At 35.7% G+C, this 24,762-nt stretch overlaps 2 protein-coding genes across 2 annotated transcripts in view; one reads left to right on the plus strand and one right to left on the minus strand.

The window, feature by feature from the left end:
• The window catches only part of LOC137027789 (complement factor H-like), a 122,050-nt gene that overhangs the window by 40,840 nt on the left and 56,448 nt on the right, over nucleotides 1–24,762 (minus strand). The window lies entirely within an intron of this gene.
• On the plus strand, nucleotides 1,809–23,582 carry LOC137027795 (complement factor H-like). Its single transcript, XM_067396321.1, has 11 exons — nucleotides 1,809–1,945; nucleotides 4,491–4,612; nucleotides 4,805–4,972; nucleotides 5,065–5,170; nucleotides 5,262–5,338; nucleotides 7,037–7,219; nucleotides 7,348–7,515; nucleotides 21,801–21,992; nucleotides 22,099–22,314; nucleotides 23,210–23,244; nucleotides 23,454–23,582. Exons 2-11 carry the CDS (start codon nucleotides 4,543–4,545, stop codon nucleotides 23,463–23,465), a joined length of 1,227 nt encoding a protein of 408 aa, XP_067252422.1. The 5' UTR covers nucleotides 1,809–1,945; nucleotides 4,491–4,542; the 3' UTR covers nucleotides 23,466–23,582.

A 24,762-nucleotide genomic window follows, 5' to 3' on the forward strand; every position in this document is an offset into this window, starting at 1 on the left:
AGGCAGCTTTAATCGCATGTTTGGTAATTTCATGACTTAATTTACAACAGAATAACGGCAGTGCATGCCCGTAGCTTCTTTTGCGCTTTAGTTAAGCTATAATTAAAGTAGCCTAATATGCAGCGCGCGCCGCCGCATTTGCGCGAGCAATTCTTGAGTTCGCGCCTCGAGCACAGGCTGTTTGGAGTTTTACTGGCATAGCCTGACAACATCTCATCTGACTACAGTTCACTGTTGTCCAACTGAAGCTACCTTTTCCGCGCTCGTTTGACTTGCGCCTGGCGCTGAGGAAATGGGAATGCACGTCTGAAAAGTGTCGCGCTTGTTGTGGTCGTAAAGAGACATTCCTTTATAAACGCGTTTTACTTGGCGATGTTTTAAAAACTATCTTTGTTTTTGATATTTTTTATGTTCTGTTGGTGGTTTGTGGAGTAGCATCACCTGGGGGGATTAGACAAATGCTGAATTAGAGATGGTAAAAGTGAGTGGGTCCAATATATTGGTCTTAAAAAGTACAATGGTTACAATGGTTCCGACGCCCATATAATATTATATTTCCTTGTATCTGACTGGGTGGGCAAGCTGTCAATCTGGGTGGGCCCAGGCCCACCCAGGCCCACCCGTAGCTCCGCCCCTGGTTGGGAGGGACTCGGAGTGTGTGCCCGGAGAAGACAACCCACACAGCAAAAGGACTCCGTGGCGGATCAGCCATGGAGGTATCGCGCAGAGGTGGAAAGTCCAGGGCTCAGAAAGTGAAAGTCCTGCCATATTTTTTTTCCACCCACTGAAGCAGTGTTAAAGTTAATGAGATAATTAAGTGATTGATTGAGTGATGATTGAGCATTATTGAAGACATCTGATGATAACAAGCAGAATCACCAAAGGAGAAAAATCACAATTTTTAAGTTACCATCATCGTCTGATTACAGCAGCACTGTGATTCTACAGCACAAGATTGAGTTTTTTTTTTTTTTTTTCAAAATAATTCTAAGGTTTCATCAAAAGTTCTAAGAAAAAAAGGCTCTCATTTAGACACACATATCAAGAATCAGCCTGTGGATCTCAACAGTGGTGAGAATAATTAAGCATGTTGCAGTGCATTCTGGGAGCCACCAATCAAAATTCATCCACGGCTCCCATCATGCATTGCTGCATGAATAAATTATGAGCTTAATTGTTTAAGTAATTTTCTTTATTCTCACTATTTTGTTTTTTGCTGTTTTTATGGGACTTTTTAGTAGCTTCTTTTCTAATGTTGAGAGTTGTTCTGTTGATCAGAAGATGTTGCTTGTCACCATCGTTGAGATTTACAGGCTAATTCTTGATGTCTGTGTGTGCCTAACAGAAAGGTTTTTTTTTCAATTAATCACTTATTTATCTCATTAATTTTAACAGCGCTTCAGTGGATGGGGAAAAAAATATGGCAGGACTTTTACTTTCTGACCCCTGGACTTTCCACCTCTGCTGCGAACGGACCCGTATCGGAGTCCACTTGCGCGCAGTGACGGATCCGCAACGAAGGCGGATTGCGGACCCCGCCTTGGCTCCGCGCTGCATCCGCGATTAAAACCTTACCTCCGCGGCGGGTCCGTTTGGGACCCGCAAATTGATACAACCGTTACAGTAAAGGGGCGTGCGTGTCCGCGGATCCGACATGGGTCCGCTTAGGATCCGCTGATTGACAGTAGAATTTATGGCGTCGTCCGGATGCGGACCTGGTCCTCTGGGCGGCGCCAAAACGGATGTGACAGTCACGCGAGTTTGGCGACTTGAATGCGGATCCGCCTAGGAGTCTCCTGCTGTGTGGGTATGTTCTTACTCATAGCTTTCAGTCAGGCGACTGGAGCAGAGACAGAAAAACATCCAGAGAACGGGAGGACAGGCCTGTCAATTGTCCATCTGTTTCAAACAACAAATATTAGCCTACATTGCGTCTCAAAAAAAGGTAAACAAAATATGAAAGTAAAATGCACGTTTTGGGCACATTTTTAACTGCATTAAAACCAACCAGACAAGCAAATTTAAGAGATGATCAGGTGGTGTTGGTTATGTTTTCACATAATCATTATTTGATCTGAATCACTGAACTCATTTAGAGCCTAGTGATGTGTCGTTCTTGAACGATTTGTTCATTTTGAACGAATCTTTAATGTGACTCGGGAAGAACGAGTCGTCTCGGGGGGGGTGATTCGTTCAGTCGCGCATGTGCAATATTCTACAGGTTCTGTACTGCTAGTAGTTCACCTGATGATTCAATTGATTAGTTCATTTCATGAGTCTTTCGGGTTTTGAGTTGTTCCTTAATCACGTGACAGACCCATACGCTACCAATGCATTCTGAGCCGGAAAGAGAATTGATTAGTTCTTTTTATGAATCTTTCGGGTTTTTGGGTCGTTCCTTAATCACGTGACAGACCCATACGCTATGCTGTGTGACCCAAGCACATTATATTTATTAGTAAATAACGTTAACTCTCCAGTTTTGTTTGAGTTTGTGTTAGAACTGTTAAAGCTGAAGTTATCATAACCTTGATGTCTTAAACTAACATTAATAATTCAAATTCAAAATGTTATTTGCTTTTAATTTATGTCATTATGTACTTTTTGAGAAATTTTCTTATACATATATTAGACTAATATGTCAAGTCTGACTAGTAAAAGCAATTATTATAACAGCAAACTCAAAATTGGAGTAAAAATGAACAAACTAGGCTATAAATACTTTGTATTGTAGGCTTGGATTATTATATTATTATATATGTTTATTTACAGATAGACAGTCAAAAAGATAAATTAATCAATACTTTATGTATAACAGGGCTTTATTTATTTATAATAACACACCACAGATCCTCAAGAAACCGTAACAAAAACAGTGTCAGAAATAGCGTATGGGTCACGTGATTAAGGAACGACTCAAAAACCCGAAAGACTCATAAAAAGAACTAATCAATTCTCTTACCGGCTCAGAATGCATTGGTTTAGCATGGGACTGTCTGTCACGTCATTAAGGAACGACTTAAACCCGAAGACTTGTCAGACAAGAGGTGAGGTGAGCTTAATCAGCTTGTCATAAACTGAAGACCCAGGTAAAGAATGAATTAATCATTTCTGAATCTTATAGCATTGTAGTTTTGTATTGTTTGTAGTGGGATGAACGTTTGCATAAGTAATAGATGTGTTGGGTAAGTAACACGTAACATTTTAATTACATTTTGCTAAAATGAACGAAATTAACAAAATGACTCGAAAAAAGATTCGTTCATTTTGTTGAACGAGACTCAAAAGTCCAAATCAGTAAAATGATCCGAACTTCCCATCACTATTAGAGCCCAATCTTAGTTAGATTTACATTATTGGTTACAGCAGCACTGTGATTCTACGACACAAGATCAGCTTTTACTAAACAGATTTTTTTTTTTTTTTTGATGAAACCTTTGTCATCAAAAAAAAAAAAACAACAAATATATATTTTAGGCACACACAGACATCAAGAATCCAGCGTATGAATCTCAACAATGGTGACAAGCAACATATTCTGATCAACAGATCAACTCTGAACATTAGAAAACAAGCTACTAAAAAGGCGCATAAAAACAGCAAAATTTTAATAGTGAGAATAAAGAAAATTACTAAAACAATTCAGTTCATAATTTATTCATGCAGCAATGCATGATGGGAGGCATGGATGAATTTTGATTGGTGGCTCCCAGAATGCACTGCAACATGCTTTATGATGGCCACCACTGTTGAGATTCACAGGATGGTTCTTTATGTCTGTGTGTTTAAACGAGCTTTAGTTTATAATTTTATTTTTTTTTAAATCAGAATGCTAAAGAAAAAAACATTGATAAAGTTAATGAATGAATGAGGCATTTATATAGCGCATTCATATGTACTACTGAACACCCGAAGTGCTTTTCAATCATATCAGGGGTCTCTCCTCATCCACCACCAGTGTGCAGCATCCACTTGGATGATGCGACGGCAGCCACAGTACAACGGCGCCAGTGCGCTCACCACACACCAGCTGAAGGTGGAGAGGAGATAGAGTGAAAGAGCCAATTGGGGTTGGGGATTATTATACTTCTGATCTTGTGCTGTAATCAATAATGTAAATCTAACTCAGAGATTGGGCTCTAAATGAGTTCAGTGATTCAGATCAAATACTGATTATGTAAAAACATAACCAACAACACCTGATCATCTTTTAACTTTGCTTGTCTGGTTGGTTTTAATGCAGTTAAAACTGCCCAAACAAAATCTAATATTAAAAAGTCAAGGACTTTTACTCTTTGACCCCTGGATTACTCACTTCTGCTCAAGAAGACTGACTTCTCTAAAGTAACTGGACTTGGTGTGTCTAAATGGCAAATATGAATTTCTGCATCATTAACAGGAAATATTGCTTGTGCACAGAGTGGTCTGATGTAAGAAAAAAACTCTTTTTGACTTTGGTAAATAATTAACTTGTTGTTGATCTCCATCAGACAAGAGTATCAGAGACAGACCAAAAAAAGATAACTGTGAACTGAGCTCAAAATGAGAGTTCCAGTAAAACTCCTCGGCTTCGTCTTTTGGTTGTTTTTCTTTAATTGTGGGCAGTGTCGAGGCAAGTAATTTTTTGTTGTTATCTATTTGAAAGTCTTTTTCATTTAGATTTTATTGACTTGAACATAAATGTTATATTATATGCACTTCCCAAACTGTAGCTCTAGAGAGTGTTGACTAGTTGTTCATGTGCTTCAACATTTAATATACATGACAGTTACGTCTTTGTGTAATGTTTGTTTGTGCTTCTCAGATTGTCTTCGAGAGGATATCAAATATGAAAACACAGAACCAGCTGCGAAAGCTTCATACAGTGATGGTGAAACAGTGAGACTGAACTGCATGACAGGCTTTACTGGCGTGTATAGATTAAAGTGTGAAGAGGGAACATGGGACACAATCGTTGAGCGAAAATGTGCAAGTGAGAAAATTGTCAATATGATCACCACATCATTTTATTGGTAATTAAATCATTGCCGTTTATGCAGAGTAAACCTTGTTTGATTTCTGCAGAGAAAAAATGCAGTCACCCAGGAGACACACCGAATGGTGATTTTAAACTTACAGCAGGGTCAGAGTTTGTTTTTGGAGCAACAGTGTTGTACACTTGCAAGAAAGGGTAAATGTGCTTTATGCATTTTATTCTAATGTATACTATCCTTTTAACATTCTTTGTACTTGTAAAAAGTGTAAAAACACTATGTTCACAGATTTGAAATGACAAGCAGAATCAATCATCGTACCTGCAGAGCTCAAGGATGGGATAATACTGTCCCTGTCTGTGAGGGTAAGCTTTCTTGAAAGTCAGGGTTTTTTTTTCTTTTAACCCTTTGATGCACAAGCTATGAAAACCCCTTCTAATGCGCAACATGGGTCAAAAATGACCCGTATTCATTTCCTATGTAATTTCAATCATGGTTGAGTGTTTCTTTGCTGAATCTTTGAAAGAAATGTATTTTATCATTCATTTATTCCAGGTATTCCTTAAATATCTTGTTTTTGATTGACAAAAATCATTATGTTCATTTTTTCTTTCTTACTTTATAAACAAACACAGTTTTTGTCTGTCTACATCAATTTTACACACATGGGTCAAAAATGACCCGTATTCATTTCCTATGTAATTTCAGTCATGACTAAGTGTTTCTTCGCTGAATCTTTGAAAGAAATGTATTTTATCATTTATTTATTTCAGGTATTACTTAAATATCTTGTTTTTGATTTTAACAAATCATTGTGTTTATTTTTTATTTCTTTTTTTCATAAACAAACACAGGTTTTGTATTTCTACATCAATTTTACACACATGGGTCAAAAATTACCCATATAGAAACCTTTGCAAATTTTCGCAAGAAGGAACATATTTACTGCAGACAACTGTTCATCCGCCACACATTTCATGTCTCAACATGGCTGCTTTTGTATATTTGATGGATGAAAGACATATTATATTTCATATAATAGGCTGTATATTATATTTCATAATTTGTATTTTTTGTCATAAACCAATGCTACTGGTCACCTTTTACGTCTATCAGTGTTCCTGAAAAGTAACAGTTTTGAACAAGGTTTCTGTCCAACAGTGAAAATATATAATAAGTGTATCGATCAACAGTGATTTTGATTTTCTTTATCTAGAGTGTTAGTGGCTGGTCCTCAACAGAACTGAGGTGGATGATGACATCACTGTAAAAAAAGCTGAAAGTGTACTTTGCGAACAGTCAAATGCAATTTAAATGTATATGTGCAGGGTTGCACATACACAGTTACAGAAATCGGGCGGAAATTATAAAAAGTTACAAAAATCTGTATGTTGACCCTCACGTACACATAAAAAGTGTAAAAGCATAAACACACACATTCAAAAAAATTCATTCAAAAAGAAAGGAAAAATTAAAATAAGGATTTGGTTATTGAGTAATAGATGGAATAATGAATGATAAAATTAATTTATTGTAATATATGCAATATAGAAAATAACTAATTCGGGTCACTTTTGACTCATGTTGTATTTGTATTTGAAAAATTAAAATAAGGATTTGGTTATTGAGTAATAGATGGAATAATAAATGATAAAATACATTTCTTTTAAAGATTCAGCAAAGAAACACTCAACCATGATTGAAATTACATAGGAAATGAATACGGGTCATTTTTGACCCATGTTGCGCATTAGAAGGGTAATGATACAAAAATGATTTTTATTAAAAAAGTAAGAAAGAATAAATTAAAATGAGGATTTGTGATGATCAAAAACAAGTTAATTGAGGAAAACCTGGAATACTGAATGATTAAAATAATTTCTTGCAAAGATATAGAAAATAAAAACTCAGCCGGGTCATTTTTGACCCATGTTGAGCATCAAAGGGTTAATTATCTCCATCCTTCTGACAGTGACACATACGCTACATTATTCAAGAGAATTATCATTTTAGTGATATGTTTGTTGGTTTCTTTTTTTCATATTTATTTATTTTTTGGCTAGCTGTGAAATGTCCAGCCATTCGCACAAATGCGTTTGTGAATGCATCAGGCAACACAGAAGAAGGAAGTTATGGTGATGTTATCCACTTTGAGTGTGTATCTGCTGACAAAAAGATAGACGGAAGTAGTGACATTCACTGCACAGAGACGGGCGAATGGAGTGACTCTGTTCCAACATGCAAAGGTTCATTCTACTGTTTAATTTTTGTTGTTGTTGTTGTTTTTCCGTATCTTCACCCAGTGATCACAGATTTCTGTGCTTTTTTAAAAGCACCACTTTAATTATTCTTGTTTCTCTCACTTTCCACACAGAGATAACATGCACAGCACCTGTCATATCAAATGGTTTTGTTGTTGAGCCAGAGGAAGAATACCAGAGAGATGCCATATTAAAATACAGATGTTCACCAGGGTTCAAGGCTAGAGAGGGAATTCCCAGATGTGCTAAATTTGGCTGGACTCTGAACCCAGAATGTGATGGTAATGTATCACTGTTAAATAAACAAATAATTTGGGAAATAATACAAAAATCCATATAACTTTCATTATACGAAAAACTCTGTAGTGCAATGAAACATTCTAAAATTAGATAGCCAATAGCCTTAAATTCAAAACGGAAAATTCAAGAACAAAATTGCGAGTATAGTTATTGAAAAATTATTATTTCCCATACATTCAAGAAAACGTAAGGTTGATCTTAGTTTCATTTAAAAAAAAAAAAAAAAAAAAAAAAAAAAAAAAAACAATATGAATGCAGTCAACACATCAATATTTGTAAAACATGAGAAAATGGAACAAGATTATTTACTTCCATCTTCCTGTCATGCAGAAAACCAGCTAACAGAATTTTGTTATAAGAACGTTGTCTAAATACAGAGGTGGGTAATCCAGGGGTCAAAGAGTAAAAGTCCTGCCATATTTTTATTCCACCCACTGAAGCATTAATGAGATAAATAAGTGATTAATTGAGTGATGATTGAGCATTATTGAAGACACCTGATGATAACAAGCAGAATCACCAAAGGAGAAAATCACAATTTTTAAGTTACCATCATCGAGGTCAGGGTTTGTTTTAGTTGAGCTCTTGACCCTTAACTTTTTAATATTAAATTTTGTTTGGGCAGTTTTAACTGCATTAAAACCAACCAGAAAAGCAAAGTTAAAAGATGATCAGGTGGTGTTGGTTATGTTTTCTCAAAATTATTTGATCTGAACTCATTTAGAGCCCAATCTCAGAGTTAGATTTCCATTATTGATTACAGCAGCACTGTGATTCTACAGCAGAGGATCAGCTTTATCAACACAATTTTTTTAGAGTTCTGATTTTAAAAAAACAGAGCTCATTTAAACACACAGACCTCAAGAATCATCCTGTGAATCTCAACAGTGGTGGCCATCATAAAGCATGTTGCAGTGCATTCTGGGAGCCACCAATCAAAATTCATCCATGCCTCCCATCATGCATTGCTGCATGAATAAATTATGAGCTGAATTGTTTTAGTAATTTCATTTATTCTCACTATTAAAATTTTGCTGTTTGTCTGTGACTTTTTAGTATCCTTTTTTCCAATGTTCAGAGTTGATCTGTTGATCAGAATATGTTGCTTGTCACCGTTGTTGAGATTCACAGGCTGATTCTTGATGTCTGTGTGTGTCTAAAAATATTTTTTTTATTTTTGTGATAAGGACAACTTTAAAAAAAAAAAAAAATCTGTATTGTAAAAGCTGATCTTCTGTAGAATCACAAATCTGCTGTAACCAATAATGTTAATCTAACTCAGAGATTGGGCTCTAAATGAGTTCAGTGACTCAGATCAAACAATGATTTTGTAAAAACATAACCACCTGATCAACTTTTATCTTTGCTTGACTGGTTGGTTTTAATGCAGTTAAAACTTCCCAAACAAAATCTAAAATTAAAAAGGCAAGGGTCAAGAGCTCATCTGAAACAAACCCTGACCTCGATGATGGTAACTTAAAAATTGTGATTTTCTCTGGTGATTCTGCTTGTTATCATCAGGCGTCTTCAATAATGCTCAATCATCACTCAATTAATCACTTATTTATCTCATTAATGCTTCAGTGGGTGGAATAAAAATATGGCAGGACTTTTACTCTTTGACCCCTGGATTACCCACCTCTGTCTAAATATTCAGTGTTGGTTCTGGGAACATTAAAAACGTCCAGTTTTCTTGACGTTCCAGGAACATTTTTATAAAGGTATGATGTTCCTCAAATGTTCTTTCAACTTCATTTTGATCTAAAATGCAACATTCTAGGGACATTGACAGAGGTGGGTAATCCAGGGGTCAAAGAGTAAAAGTCCTGCCATATTTTTATTCCACCCACTGAAGCATTAATGAGATAATTAAGTGATAAATTGAGTGATGATTGAGCATTATTGAAGACACCTGATGATAACAAGCAGAATCACCAAAGGAGAAAATCACTATTTTTAAGTTACCATCATCGAGGTCAGGGTTTGTTTTAGTTGAGCTCTTGACCCTTGAATTATTAATTTTAGATTTTGTTTGGGCAGTTTTATGTTTTTACATAATCATTATTTGATCTGAATCACTGAACTCATTTAGAGCTCAATCTCTGAGTTAGACATTATTGATTACAGCAGCACTGTGATCCTACAGCACAAGATCAGCTTTATCAAATATATATATATATATATATATATATTTAGAGTTCTTTAAAAACAAAAAAAGCAGAGCTTATTTAAACACATAGACATCAAGAATCATCCTGTGAATCTCAACAGTGGTGGCCATCAAAAAGCATGTTGCAGTGCATTCTGGGTGCCACCAATTAAAATTCATCCATGCCTCCCATCATGCATTGCTGCATGAATAAATTATGAGCCGAATTGTCTTAGTAATTTCTTTTATTCTCATATTTTATTTTGTTCTGTTTCTGCGCCTTTTTAGTAGCTTGTTTTCTAATGTTCAGAGTTGATCTGTTGATCAGAATATGTTGATTGTCACCGTTGTTGAGATTCACAGGCTGATACTTGATGTCTGTGTGTGCCTTTTTTGATAAGGACAACTTTTGAAAAAAAAATTCCGTATTGATAAAACTGAACTTCTGCTGTAGAATCAGTGCTGCTGTAATCAATAATGTCAGTCTAACTCAGAGATTGAGCTCTAAATGAGTTCATCAGGTGTCTTCAATAATGCTCAATCATCACTCAATTAATCACTTATTTATCTCATTAATGCTTCAGTGGGTGGAATAAAAATATGGCCGGACTTTTACTCTCTGACCCCTGGATTACCCACCTCTGGTTACATGGACCTAGTTTGTGTTCTTATTTCTCTTTCTTTCAGTGTTTGTTCACAGCAGGTGTATGAACGATAGAAAGAATGTTTCAGGAACATCATACTAACCTTTAAATAACACTCTACTACTGGACATGTTCTTGGAATGTTACTACAATGTTGAATTTTAGATCAAAATTTAGTTGAACGAACGTTTGAGAAACATTAAACCTTATACAAACATTCCTGGAACGTCAAGAAAATTGTACGTTTTTTACATTCCCAGAACCATCACTGAATATTTAGAGAATGTTCTTTTAACAAAATTCTGTTAGCTGTAATAATTAATATTATTATTATGTGATAACTTCAAAATTAGTAACTACTTACTACAATGATAATCAATTCAATAGATTATTACAAAATAGTGAGAATATTTAAATTAAAATTTAGATTGTTGAGAAGGTAAAGAACTTTATTTTCTATTTTATGACTTCCACATATCTGTTTCACAAAATTTTGCTTCATCTCTCCTTACCCTTAGGCTACGTTCACCCTGTCAGTCCAAATCCGATTATTTGTGAATCCAATTGGAATCTGATGTAAAATTATTGATGTCCAACATTGTGTCTATATGCCACTCTTTCGTATTCTGGATTATTTGCATTAGTTTCTATGGCAATGACCTTCCTTATATGCCAAAAACAACAACTGCAACACAGAGGGGGTCCGTGTAACGCTTCACAATTCAATTTTCAGACCATACAATGCAAATGCAAAAATGAAAAATTGAAACCAGACGTTAATTTTTGCTGTTTTTCGGTTACATCATAAATGGGTATTTGCCATTTTTTCCCCCTTTTTTCAATTTCACTTTTGCAAAATGATGACTTAAGAAACAATCAATTGAATAAATGAAACTAACCGATTTTCTATTTTTCCATTTTCTGTCTTGTAATTGCGGCGTGGGCTGTACCATTAGCACAGGGGTGTGGCCACGGACTGCTGTCATCTCACTGTAACTGCTTTATTTACACTGCATGCATGTTGAGGAGTAGTTTAAAACAATGGAGGATGACCTTTTTCACCAAAAGTGCTATCAGATTTAATTATTAATATAATAACTGTGCTTAATATAGACAGTCCGGACTGGCCATCGCGAGCAGCTGGGAAAAGTAAAATCCCGGTGGCTTGGCTGATTTGGCACGTTGCCCAGCTTGTTTGTATTTACAATTACTTATTCATTACAATATATACAATATTGTATATACAATTAATATACAATACCCTTGGTTAGGGGGTGCATTTTACTTGTACAACCACGAGATCCCAGTTCATTTTCAGTGGGATAGACAGCAGACTGAGTGAAGATCCTTTACGTCAATATGTGTGAAAATAAGTGAAAATAAGTGAAAATATACAAAACATTTATAAAAAAATACACAAAACATTGTTAAGTTTTTAGTTCTTGTTTGTAATACAATATTTGTACAGTAAACATGCAGATGTTTTCTTTAGCGGGCATCGTTTGTTACCACGGCAACCGCTTGAGCTTCCGCACTTCACACGCTTCTCATTCGCTTAAAATAACCTTAAATCCAGCACAGTTATTAACTCTGTTTATTAGCTAGATACGGTTCGCCGAAGATGAGGCGAATCTGATCTATATGACGCAAGTCAAGAGCACTATGATTTATTTTCAATTATTAATTTTAATAAATAAATACAAATACTTTGATTTGGCACATTGCCCATCTTGTTTGTAGTTATTTATTGACCTATTCGGCATTATTTGTTAGCTGTGGTGTACCCAAATGATTACTGCGAGAATCCAGCATTCGATAATGAACAGAAATAAATCATATAAGCCTATCTTGAAAGCGCTATAGCTAGCCTAGGCTATATAAAATATTTTAGGCTAGGCTAAAAACGAGCGCTAAAACCTAAATTTTTTTTTAAATGATGCTCAGTTTTTTTTAATATATTTTCGCTTGGTAGTATTTTTATCTTTCATACACTCTCAAAAAGGATGTGTTAATTAATAACACATTTTTTGTGTTATGGCTATTTTAACACATTTTTGTGTCAATTTAAGTTGATCATGTGTAGAGAGAGAGAGAGAGAGAGAGAGAGAGAGAAAGAGAGAAACAACACTGTGTCCAAAACAACACGTGTTAAACTATCATTCATTCACATTGCTGCTACGTCACTCCGCAAGCTGTTAAGCAAGTTTGTGCCTCTTTCTTCATCTGTGGATGACTTGTGTTCATTTTGACACATTCATTGTGTCAGGAAGATGATCTGCTGTTAACAAGCAGACTCAAAGGAGAAAGTCACAATTTTAAGTTACTATCATGGAGATGAGTGTTAGCTTTAGTTGAGCTCTTGACCCTTGACTTTTTAATATTAGATTTTGTTTGGGTTGCTATAACTGAGTTATAATAGCCAGACAAGCAAAGAGAAAAAATGATCAGGTTGTGTTTATGTTTTCATATAATCATTATTTGTCTTGAGCTCATTTAGAGCCCAATCTCTGAGCTAGATTTACATTATTGATTATAGCAGAAGATCAGCTTTTTCTACATAATTCAAAGGTAATTCTTAAAAAGTTGTTCTGATCAAAAAAAAAAAAAAACTTTCTTTTAGGCACACACAGACATCAAGAATCAGCCTGTGAATCTCAACAGTGGTGACAGGCAACATATTCTGATTTTAGAAACATTAGAAAATAAGCTACTAAAAAGACAAATAAAACAGAGAAAAAAAAATAAAATAGTGAGAATAAAGGAAATTATTAAGACAATTAAGCTCATAATTTATTCATACAGCAATGCATGATATTTCATAATTATTAACGAGACTGAGTTTTTTATCCAATGAGAAGACACTCTCTTAATTATTCATGACACCACGTGGATCTTTCCAATGACGAGGACGGTTAACGGCACTAAACAGCGAGAGAGACTGACTGACAAACGGTGCGTGTCCGTTGGCGCGGAGCGAAGGGAAGCGCGAGTGTTTTCGGTTCATTCCTATGGAAGTTGAGCCGCGCGTAAGTTAAATGTGACTGGTCGCTTGCTCTGCTCCAGTCGACACGCAGCCTGACTGACTGAGCGTGTTGCAGGTTCGGCACGTAGATCTATGCTATGTACGCAAGGTTTTTTTTTTAAGCGTTATTTTTTTTTTTCAAATATATGCATGTATAGTGTGTATATAAACAACTATATATTTTATAATGACTGTAATTACACATGTACATTAATATGTTTTAAATAGAATTACGATTACTGTAGGATATATGTAGCAGGGCATTCAGTAACTCTTGAAAAGACAAAAATAAAGTGTCAGTGTATTTCATTAGATTTTAACTTTTCCTTTTTTTTTTTTTTTTAAATGTAGTATTTCCTCATGTTTTACCACTGATTTTTAGTGACAGTCGATATGCATGGGCTACTGGCGATGAGAGTTTCCCCCATCCTCTCTCCTCTCCTCTCCCCTCCCCTCTTCTCACAGCCACCACGCCCATTTAAGTTGCATTTTTCAAAAAGATTGTGAGCTAGACTTTAGCGGAAAGAGGGGGGTTTCATGACCCTTTAACAGCAGATCACCTTCCTGACACATTTACTATGTTAAAATCATTGACTCAGTGAATGTGTCAGAATTAACACAACAAGTGTCGTCCCTAAACTCATAAACTGATGTGTAAGAATTTAACACATTTTGAGTCTGTTTTAACACATCCTTTCTAAGGGTGTGTATTGCATTCATTTTAACTGGTCAAAAATAGCACATCTATGACACAAATTGTGTGGTTTATGACACATTAGTGTGTTAAATATTTTAACACATTGCCTGTGTTAAGAAGAATAACACAATGGTTGAGTTAAAAAAAATGTGTTGTCCTTAACTAGACACACGGATGTGTTAAGATATAACACAGGTTGTGTTGTTTTTAACACAACCTGTGTTATATCTGAACACACCCGTGTGTTAAGTCATCCGCCAATGAAGAAAGAGGCACAAACTTGCTTAACGGCTTGCGGAGTGATGTAGCAGCAATGTGATTGGATGATAGTTACCACATGTTGTATTGGACACAGTGTCGTTTCTCTCTCTCTCTCTCTCTCACACACACATTAGTGTGTTAAATATTTTATGCCTGTATTAAGAAAAAATAACACACTGGTTGAGTTAAAATTAACACAAAATGTGTTGTCCTTAACTAGACACACAGATGTGTTAAAATATAACACAGGTTGTGTTGTTTTTAACACATCTGTTTTAAGAGTGTATAGGCCTATTGACGTGAAGGATCTTGGCAAGCCTGCCCTATCCCACTGAAAATGAACTGGGATCTCGTGGTTACTGTAGTCTACCAAGTAAAATGCACCCCCTGACCAAGGCCATAATGTATATTAATAAAATAAAGTAATAAAGAACAAATAAACAAGCTGTGCCAAATCAGCCAAGCCACCGGGATTTCACTTTTCCCAGCTGCTCGCGATGGCCAGTCCGAGACTGCCTTATATTTAGCACAGTTATTATATTAATAATAAAAATGATAGAGTGAAAAGATCATCCTTTGTGTTCATTCTTTTAAACTACTCCTCAACATGCATGCAGTGTAAATAAAGCAGTTACATCAGTGAGATGACAGCAGTCCGCGGCCACACCCCCGTGGTACAGCCCACGCCGCAAATTACAAGACAGAAAAAATGGAAAAATAGAAAATCGGTTAGTTTCATTTATTCAAATGATTGTTTCTTAAGTCATCATTTTTAAAAATGGCAGATATCCATTTATGATGTAACTGAAAAACAAGAAAAATTAACGTCTGGTTTCAGTTTTTCATTTTTGCATTTGCATTGTATGGTCTGAAAACTGAATTGTGAAGCATTACACGGACCCAGAGGGGTTTGCAAATTTTCTTATTTCTGCAGGAGACTTTCAGTATGTTTCCTATAACAACAGCTGACGTTTGCATTTTACGCGTCCTGACTCATGAGAAAGTAAAACTCCTGCCATATTATTATCCCACCCACTGAAGCATTAATGAGATAAATAAGTGATTAATTGAGTGATGATTGGGTTGGGATGAGGGTTTGTTTTAGTTGGGCTCTTGTCCCTTGACTTTTTAAAATAAAATTTTGTTTGGGCTGTTTTAACTGAGTTATAACATCCAGACAAACAAATGGAAAAAATGATCAGGTGGTGTTGGTTATGTTTTCACATAATCATTATTTGATCTGAACTCATTTAAAGCCCAATCTCTGAATTAGATTTACATTATTGATTACAGCAGCACTGTGATTCTACAGCAGAAGATCAGTTTTATCAATATAATGTGAAGGATTTCACAAACAGTTGTTCTGAGCAAAAAAAAAAAAAAAAAAAAAGTATTTCTTTTAGGCACACACAGACATCAAGAATCATCCTGTGAATCTCAACAGTGGTGAGAATAATAAATCATGTTGCAGTGCATTCTGGGTGCCACCAATCAAAATTCTCCAACACCAATCTCCCATCATGCATTGCTGCATGAATAAATTATGAGCTGAATTGTCTTAGTAATTTTCTTTATTCTCATATTTTATTTTGTTCCGTTTATGCGCCTTTTTAGTAGCTTGTTTTCTAATGTTCAGAGTTGATCAGAATATGTTGCTTGTCACCGTCGTTGAGATTCACAGGCTGATTCTTGATTTCTGTGTGTGCCTGAAAGAAAGATTTTTTCTTTTTCTCAGAACAACTGTTTGTGAAATTCTTCAGGTTATATTGATAAAGCTGATCTTTTGCTGTAGAATCACAGTGCTGCTGTAATCAATAATGTAACTCTAACTCAGTGATTCAGATCAAATAATGATTAAGTAAAAACATAACCAACACCACCTGATCATTTTTTCCACTTGTTTGTCTGGATGTTATAACTCAGTTAAAACTGCCCAAACAAAATATTATTTTAAAAGGTCAAGGGTCAAGAGCCCAACTAAAAGAAACACTCATCTCCACGATGGTGGCTTAAAAATTGTGATTTTCTCCTTTGGTGATTCTGCTTGTTATCATCAGGTGTCTTCAATAATGCTCAATCATCACTCAATTTATCACTTAATTATCTTATTAACTTTAACACTTTTCAGTGTTCATTTAACACTCTTATTTTAACACTTTAAGACTCTTGAGTATGGTGTCACATGTACTCCCAGGAGAGTTAATTTAACACTGCAGTTTTTGCTGTGTGGATCGAAAAATGGGAAATAAGTGGTTCTAGTCGACTAGTAGCTATTCATTTAAGCCATTAGTTGACTAATCAGATTTATATTAATTTCATTTCTTAAATACTGGAGAGAATAAACCATAATAATGAGCGTTTATGTAATAGGCACTCAAGCGCATGCATAAAGCTTGCCATAAAGAACCGGCAAAAGTAATAATTATGAATGTGACCAAAACAGCAAGGAGACATTTTAATTGTTTATTAATAAAGTAATGTTTTCTGAATCAGTGTCGGCTGCAAAGATGAAGTTGACATTGCTGACTCTCATCATCTCCTCATGGACGCGCTTAGAGAGAGAATGCTCATTTAATTCGGATTAGATATTTCAAGCTTTCTATAGATATATTTCTCATGTCTGCGAGGCAAGCAGTCTCTGAGTTTCGGTTCTGTAGCCTGTAAGATGTGCTCCAGTTCACGCGCCAGTGATCGCGCCCGCGCCCGCGCCTGCCATGATTATATTGTCTGCTATATTTGCTTCTTATTTATTAAATACAGGCAATTGACTGATGAAACATTGATTAAAATTAAGATACAATTTTTACAAAACGAAATTCACTTTAAAGAGAGGCCTTCTACAAAGCAAAACTTAATGAAGTGGTCAAAATCATGTCTGACCCACTCCATGTCTCCCGATATATTGCGCATCTTATGATGCATCTTACTCATGGTGTTCACTTTTCATAATCAAGTAAATTAATTTAAACTCTCAGAAAATGAAACACAACTACTTAAAGCCACACAGCCTGAAATCAAATGAAAATAAAAGAAGATAATAAATAGAAAAGATTTAGATGTTGATGTTTTATTGAAAATGTTTGGCCACCAGATTTAGTTGGGCAATTCAACTCTAGCTTTTTGTGTGAGTTTATGGTCTTTATAACAGTGTTTACCTAAACACATAATTTGATTGCAAAAAAAAAAAATCAAACGATGTAGTTTTCTGCTTCATAAAGCGGAGTAGTTTACTTATCTTGTTCATGTTATATTCACCAGTAATACTTTCTTGCCACAAATCATGTGGCAAGAATTTTAACACACACAGACATCAAGAATCAGCGTATGAATATGCATATGCCCAGGGGTCAGAAAGTAAAAATCCTGCCATATTTTTATCTCATCCACTGAAGCATTAATGAGATAATTAAGTGATAAATTGAGTGATGATTGACCATTATTGAAGACACCTGATGATAAAAAGCAGAATCACCAAAGGAGAAAATCACAATTTTTAAGTTACCATCATCGAGGTCAGGGTTTGTTTTAGTTGAGCTCTTGACCTTTGCCTTTTTAGTATTAGATTTTGTTTTTGGCAGTTTTAACTGCATTAAAACCAAACAGACAAGCAAAGTTAGAAGACGATCAGGTGTTGTTGGTTATGTTTTTACATAAACATTATTTGATTTGAATTAATGAACTCATTTAGAGCCCAATCTCTGAGTTAGATTTACATTATTGATTACAGCAGCACTGTGATTCTACAGCACAAGATCAGCTTTTACAATACAATTTTTTTTTTTTTTAAGAGTTCTGATTTTTTTAAAAAATGCTCATTTAAACACACAAACATCAAGAATAATCCGGGTAATCTCAACAGTGGTGACCATCATAAAGCATGTTGCAGTGCATTCTGGGAGCCACCAATCAAAATTCATCCATGGCTCCCATCATGCATTGCTGTATGAATAAATTATGAGCTAAATTGTCTTAGTAATTTCATTTATTCTCACTATTAAAATTTTGCTGTTTTTATGGGACTTTTTAGTAGCTTGTTTTCTAATGTTCAGAGTTGATCTGTTGATCAGAATATGTTGCTTGTCACCGTTGTTGAGATTCACAGGCTGATACTTGATGTCTGTGTGTGCCTAAAATATATTTTTTTTGTGTGTGTGTGATAAGGACAAAAAAATTCTGTATTGTATAAGCTGATCTTCTGCAGAATCACAGTGCTGCTGTAACAAACAATGTAAATCTAACTCAGAGATTGAGCTCTAAATGCGTTCAGTGATTCATATCAAATAATAATTTTGAGAAAACATAACCAACAACATCTGAGCATCTTTTAACTTTGCTTGTCTGGTTGGTTTTAATGCAGTTAAAACTGCCCAAACAAAATCTAATATTAAATAGTCAAGGGTCAAGAGCTCAACTAAAACAAACCCTGACCTCGATGATGGTAACTTAAAAATTGTGATTTTCTCCTTTGGTGATTCTGCTTGTTATCATCAGGTGTCTTCAATAATGCTCAATCATCACTCAATTAATCACTTATTTATCTCATTAATGCTTCAGTGGATGAGATAAAAATATGGCAGGACTTTTACTTTCTGACCCCTGGAATGTCCACCTCTGCATATGCCACAACGCATGCTGGGAGCAGAGGTGGGAAGTCCAGGGGTCAGAGAGTAAAAGTCCTGCCATATTTTTATTCCACCCACTGAAGCATTAATGAGATGAATAACTGAAGAAAAGAGAAACACAAGAACTACAAGTGACTTTAGCCAAAATCATTTAATTGAAATCAACTGAAGGTACGAAAAGAAGCGGTTCTCGGTTGTGTACTGATGATCCGAAAACCGTTGCAACCGGTTCTTGACTCGAGAACGAGAACGGTGACAGGCCGTGTAAGTTCGTTCGTGTGCGCCGCGCATGCTCACTCATATCAGCTGCTCTGCAGCTCGTGCCCATCATTATCAGTTCTCTCTTTACAGCAGGTTAAGTCACGGTACTGTTGGAGTAACTGAATAACTCCGGGATGTTGGTTTATTTCGAGAGGTAGTGTCAGGCACGTCAAAAAGTGAGTAACTTTAGTAATTTGTGGATTCATGTTTGCTTACTGGAGATGCGAACTGTTTGGAATGATTCAGACCGATTTGGTGAACTGGTTCAACTGGTTCACTGAAGAGAACCGATTAAAAAGAACGATTTGTTCGCGAACCGGACATCACTAGACAGTGAGTTAAAAGAAAATCGGCTGCATTGAAGGAATGTTTTTGAAAACAAACAAAAACACACACACAGAGCTGCAGCACCATATAGACATAGACACAGACACAGACACACACACAGACACACACAGACACAGACAGACAGACAGAGACACACACAGACACACACACACACACAGACACACACAAACACACACACCTAGTTTAGGTTTTGGTTCCTTGTGGGGACATTGGCGTAAATTCCATAGGCATAATGCATTTTATACCGTACAAACTGTACATTCTATCCCCCTACCCCTAAACCTAACCATCACAGGAAACTGTGCAAACTTTTACTTTTTCACAAAATCATCTTTTAGTATGTTTATTAATCCATTTTCCTTGTGGGGACACAATCTGTGTCCCCACAATGTGGTCGAACTCAGATTTATATTACATCGTGGGGACATTTGGTCCCCACAATGTAATATAAACAAAAACACACACACACACACACACACACACACACACACACACACACACACACACACACACACACACACACACACACACACACACACACACACACACACACACACACACACATGTTTGTTTTTGTGAATTGTGGGGACTTTCCATAGACTTCAATGCATTTTACACTGAACAAACTGTACATTCTATCCCCCTACCCTGCCCCTACCCCTAAACCTAACCCTCACAGGAAACTGTGCAAACTTTTACTTTTTCACAAAAACTCATTCTATATGATTTATAAACCCATTTACATTGTGGGGACCGCTGGCTGGTCCCCACGATGTAGGTGAACTCAGGTTTATATTACATCATGGGGACATTTGGTCCCCACAATGTAATATAAACAAAAGCACACACACACAGACACACAGAGAGAGAGAGAGCTGCAGCATCATATAGACACACACACAGATATATAATAAAATAACATAAAATAACACACAGACACAGACAGACACACACACACACACAGACACACACACACACACAGACACACACAGAGAGAGAGAGCTGCAGCATCATATAGACACACACACACAGATATATAATAAAATAAAATAAAAAAAGACCTTTCAGCTGCATAATTGATTCATGCTGCAGTGCATGCTGGGAGTTTTGTGCTATGCTGGCACCCAGGATGCATTGTGACATAAAACTTTTAAATGTCACCATCATTGAGATTCATGTTGATTGTTGATATCTGTGTGTGTCTAAGTTATGTAGCAGCTCCAAATGTCTTATGCACTATTTGACTTTAATATTCTTCTAAACAACTGACTGCTGAGATATTGCTGCTTCTCATTCTTTTGAATTACAGACATAGAATAATCAATAAATATAAAATACCAATGAAATCAAAGATTAGACATAAAAACAGACAGAGATGTATAGTCCAGGAGTCAGAAAGTAGAAGTCCTGCCATATTTTCCACTTTCATTTAGAGACACAGACATCAAGAATCATCCTGTGAATCTCAACAGTGGTGGCCATCATAAAGCATGTTGCAGTGCATTCTGGGTGATTTTTTTTTTTTTAATTATTATTCAGAACAACTTTTATGAAACCCTTTGAAATATATTGAAAAAGCTGATCCTCTGCTGTAGAATTACAGTACTGCTATAATCAACAACGTAAATCTAACTAAATGAGTTCAGGTCAAATTACAATTATGTGAAAACATAACCAACACCTGATCATCTTTTCTCTTTGCTTGTCATGCTATTAGAACTCAGTCAACAGCTCAAATAAGATTTAATATTAAAAAATCAAGGGTCAAAGAAAGAGCTCAACTAAAGCAAACTCTCATCTCCACGATGGTAACTTAAAAATTGTGATTTTCTCCTTTGGTGATTCTGCTTGTTATCATCAGGTGTCTTCAATAATGCTCAATCATCACTCAATTAATCACTTATTTATCTCATTAACTCTGACACCGCTTCAATGGGTGGAATGAAAAATATGGCAGGACTTCTACTTTCTGACTCCTGGACTATACACCTCTGTATATCACAAATCACACACAAGCTAACATAGCTTAGTCAGTATATGCATCATACTGAATTTTTCATGTTACAGATAGATGTATACTCCAACTTTAACTCAGTTTTCTTGGCTGTAACTCTGATTGTTTAATACCATATGACAAAACTGTAATTGTTATGTTAAACCACATTGTAAGTTAGTAGCATATTTGCTCTTAAACACTGGGTCACAAAAAGAATAAATGATTCTGTGTGTTTAAATATGTGATCAATTATCTGTTTTCTCTAGAGGGAATGTGTCCTCTAAACACAACAGATGAAGACATAATAATGGAGCGATCCCCTGATATTGAGGGTCCCGTGAAACCTGGACACAAGTTAATATTTTCATGCAATGGAGAAGGGCTGAAATTAAAAGGACAGAAAGAAATCACCTGTCAGTCAAATGGAGAATGGAGCAGCCCTTTTCCTAAATGTGAAGGTAAGACCACAGATGGTAAAAGCCTAGGATTGAACTAAGATAGATCAAAGATAGATCTGTTGTTCACATGGAGAATGCTTGATTGATCCGATCTTTCTGTCTTTAGAGGTAATGTGTGTTGCAAACCTGACAGCGAACATGAGATCAAACGTCACTAAGGACGGACGCCGGGTGCCTGAGTTTTCAGTAAGACCTGGAGACACAATAACTCTTAACTGTGTTGGGAAGGGAGTGAAATTACAAGGAGAGAGAAAAATCACCTGTCAGTCAAATGGACAATGGAACAGCCCTTTTCCTAAATGTGAATCTAAGACCACAGACGGTAAAAAACCTCTCATTCTATAAATGTGTAGAAGGTCATTTCAAATGCATAATTATTAAGTTTTATTAACAGTGTTTACAAGCATCACTATTGCTCATATTAAAGTAAGTGCTTAACTTTGGTACATAATTCATGAGTATGCAAGTCTCTCTTGACAACAGCATAGCTACGCACTTAGCACCATGACGGTGAGTTTTCCCTGACAGCAACATAGTGTCGGGCCAGATCCGGCGCACATCTGGTCCGCATGTAATCCACATGTACCAGATGTGCGCAAGATCTGGGCCACACTATGCTGCTGTCTGGATTACCTGGATAATATGGATAATATATTATATCAGCCTAGTCTCATTGTTAATGCATAGGTATTAACACGTAACTTTTACGAAGAAAACATACATTTTAATAGGCTTGGATAGATGCTGAAAGTACATGGATGTATTGGCAACATTTAAACGTAAGCATTATTATGTTTTTAAAGCAAAAAATTATCAAATATTTACAAATCTTTTACATCATAAAGATACAGTTTTCTGGGTGACATCCTAAGTTTAAACAGTCGACGTGACTGCAGTGGTTCAACCTTAATGTTTTGAAGCATCAAGAATAATCTTTAACTTAAACAAAAATAACGACTTTATTCAACATTTTTTCCTCTTCCCTGTCAGTCTGCTATGCAGTTGGTACTGTACTGTATATTTCTGGTGAATTATAAGTGTAAAAGAAGCTCTGTGTTTTGTTCTCAAGCTGGTTTTAAGTAAACCAGGCAACTCTTGAAACTCCTGGATAAACTTTAATATTTTTGTGTCCAAATGAAAAACGTTTAGTTAATAGCTGTATCCATTGGTGACATGTAACTTTTTTATTGATATTATTGTTTTTTTTTTTTCTTCAGATCAGCTACAGAAAAAAATGAAAAAAAGCACTGAGGTAAAAACTATGAAACATTTTGATGATGTTATTATCCACATTTGATTTACAAACATATATTTTCTGTTTTCAGTATTTATTTTGCAGTGCAAAATTTGAATGGGATAAAAATCCTGTAATGATTATTAGTGGATAAGTGTCTATGGCCATGTAAACTGATTAAAATCAACATTAATGTTCACAAGCCTGTACCTCTGCCTTTATCATAGTTTTCTGTATGAAGATCTGCTGATCCCACTGATGTGAATGAAGATGGACAGACACTGCGGCATGAGCAACACACACACACACACACACACACACACACACACACACACACACACACACACACACACACACACACACACACTTGCTTGATGCTTCAATGTTCATGCTACAGTTATATGGCATTGTGTTAACACTGCTTCAGAATAAAGCTTAACGTTCAAACTATTACTCTGGTGTCTTTTTAAATCTCTTTCCTCCTAATTTATTTAAGTAGATCTGTTTAACTAGCTTAAAAGAGTTTGCGTTGAATAGAATTTTACATCTAATAAGCCAATATATTCATAGCCCACATTAAGGCAAGTAAACTTCTATAGATATTGTAATTTTACTGCTGTAAAAACAATGTTCTTCACTGAGGTGTATAGTCCAGGGGTCAGAAAGTAGAAGTCCTGCCATATTTTTCATTCCACCCACTGAAGCGGTGTTAAAGTTAATGAGATAATTAAGTGATTAATTGAGTGATGATTGAGCATTATTGAAGACACCTGATGATAACAAGCAGAATCACCAAAGGAGAAAATCACAATTTTTAAGCCACCGTCGTGGAGATGAGGGTTTGCTTTTGGGTCGCTCTTGACCACTAACTCTTAATATTAGATTTGTTTGAGCTGTTAAATGAGTTGTAACAGCCAGACAAGCAAAGAGAAAAGATGATCAGTTGTTGGTTATGTTTTCACATAATTGTACTTTTACCTGAACTAATTTAGTGCCCAATCTCTGAGTTAGATTTACATTACTGATTATAGCAGCACTGTGATACAACAGCAGAGGATCAGCTTTATCAATATAATCTGAGAGATTTTGCAAAAGGTGTTCTGATAAAAAAAAAAAAAAAAAAACTTTACGTTTAGACACACAGACATCAAGAATCATTCTGTGAATCTCAACAGTGGTGGCCATCATAAAGCATGTTGCAGTGCATTTTGGTGCCACCAATCAAAATTCATCCATGGCTCCCATCATGCATTGCAGCATGAATAATTTATGAGCTGAATTGTCTTAGTAATTTCCTTTATTCTCACTATTTTATTTTTTTCTGTTTTTATGTGACTTTTTAGTAGCTTGTTTTCTAATGTTCAGAGTTGATCTGTTGATCAGAACATGTTGCTTGTCATCGTTGTTGAGATTCACAGGCTGATACTTGATGTCTTTGTGTGTTTAAAAGAAAGATTGTTTTTGTTTTTTTTTCATAATAAATTTTGTGAAACACTTTGGATTATATTGATAAAGTTGATCTTCTGCCGTAGAATC

This window comes from Chanodichthys erythropterus, chromosome 10 (assembly GCF_024489055.1).
Source record: "Chanodichthys erythropterus isolate Z2021 chromosome 10, ASM2448905v1, whole genome shotgun sequence".
NCBI classification, from domain to species: domain Eukaryota; kingdom Metazoa; phylum Chordata; class Actinopteri; order Cypriniformes; family Xenocyprididae; genus Chanodichthys; species Chanodichthys erythropterus.

Coding starts and splice junctions, on each gene's coding strand:
- LOC137027795 (XM_067396321.1), top strand. CDS start 4,543: ATGAGAGTTCCAGTAAAACTCCTCGGCTTCGTCTTTTGGTTGTTTTTC. Junction 5,171..5,261: donor TTGTACACTTGCAAGAAAGG/GTAAATGTGCTT, acceptor CTATGTTCACAG/ATTTGAAATGACAAGCAGAA. Junction 5,339..7,036: donor TACTGTCCCTGTCTGTGAGG/GTAAGCTTTCTT, acceptor TTTTTTGGCTAG/CTGTGAAATGTCCAGCCATT.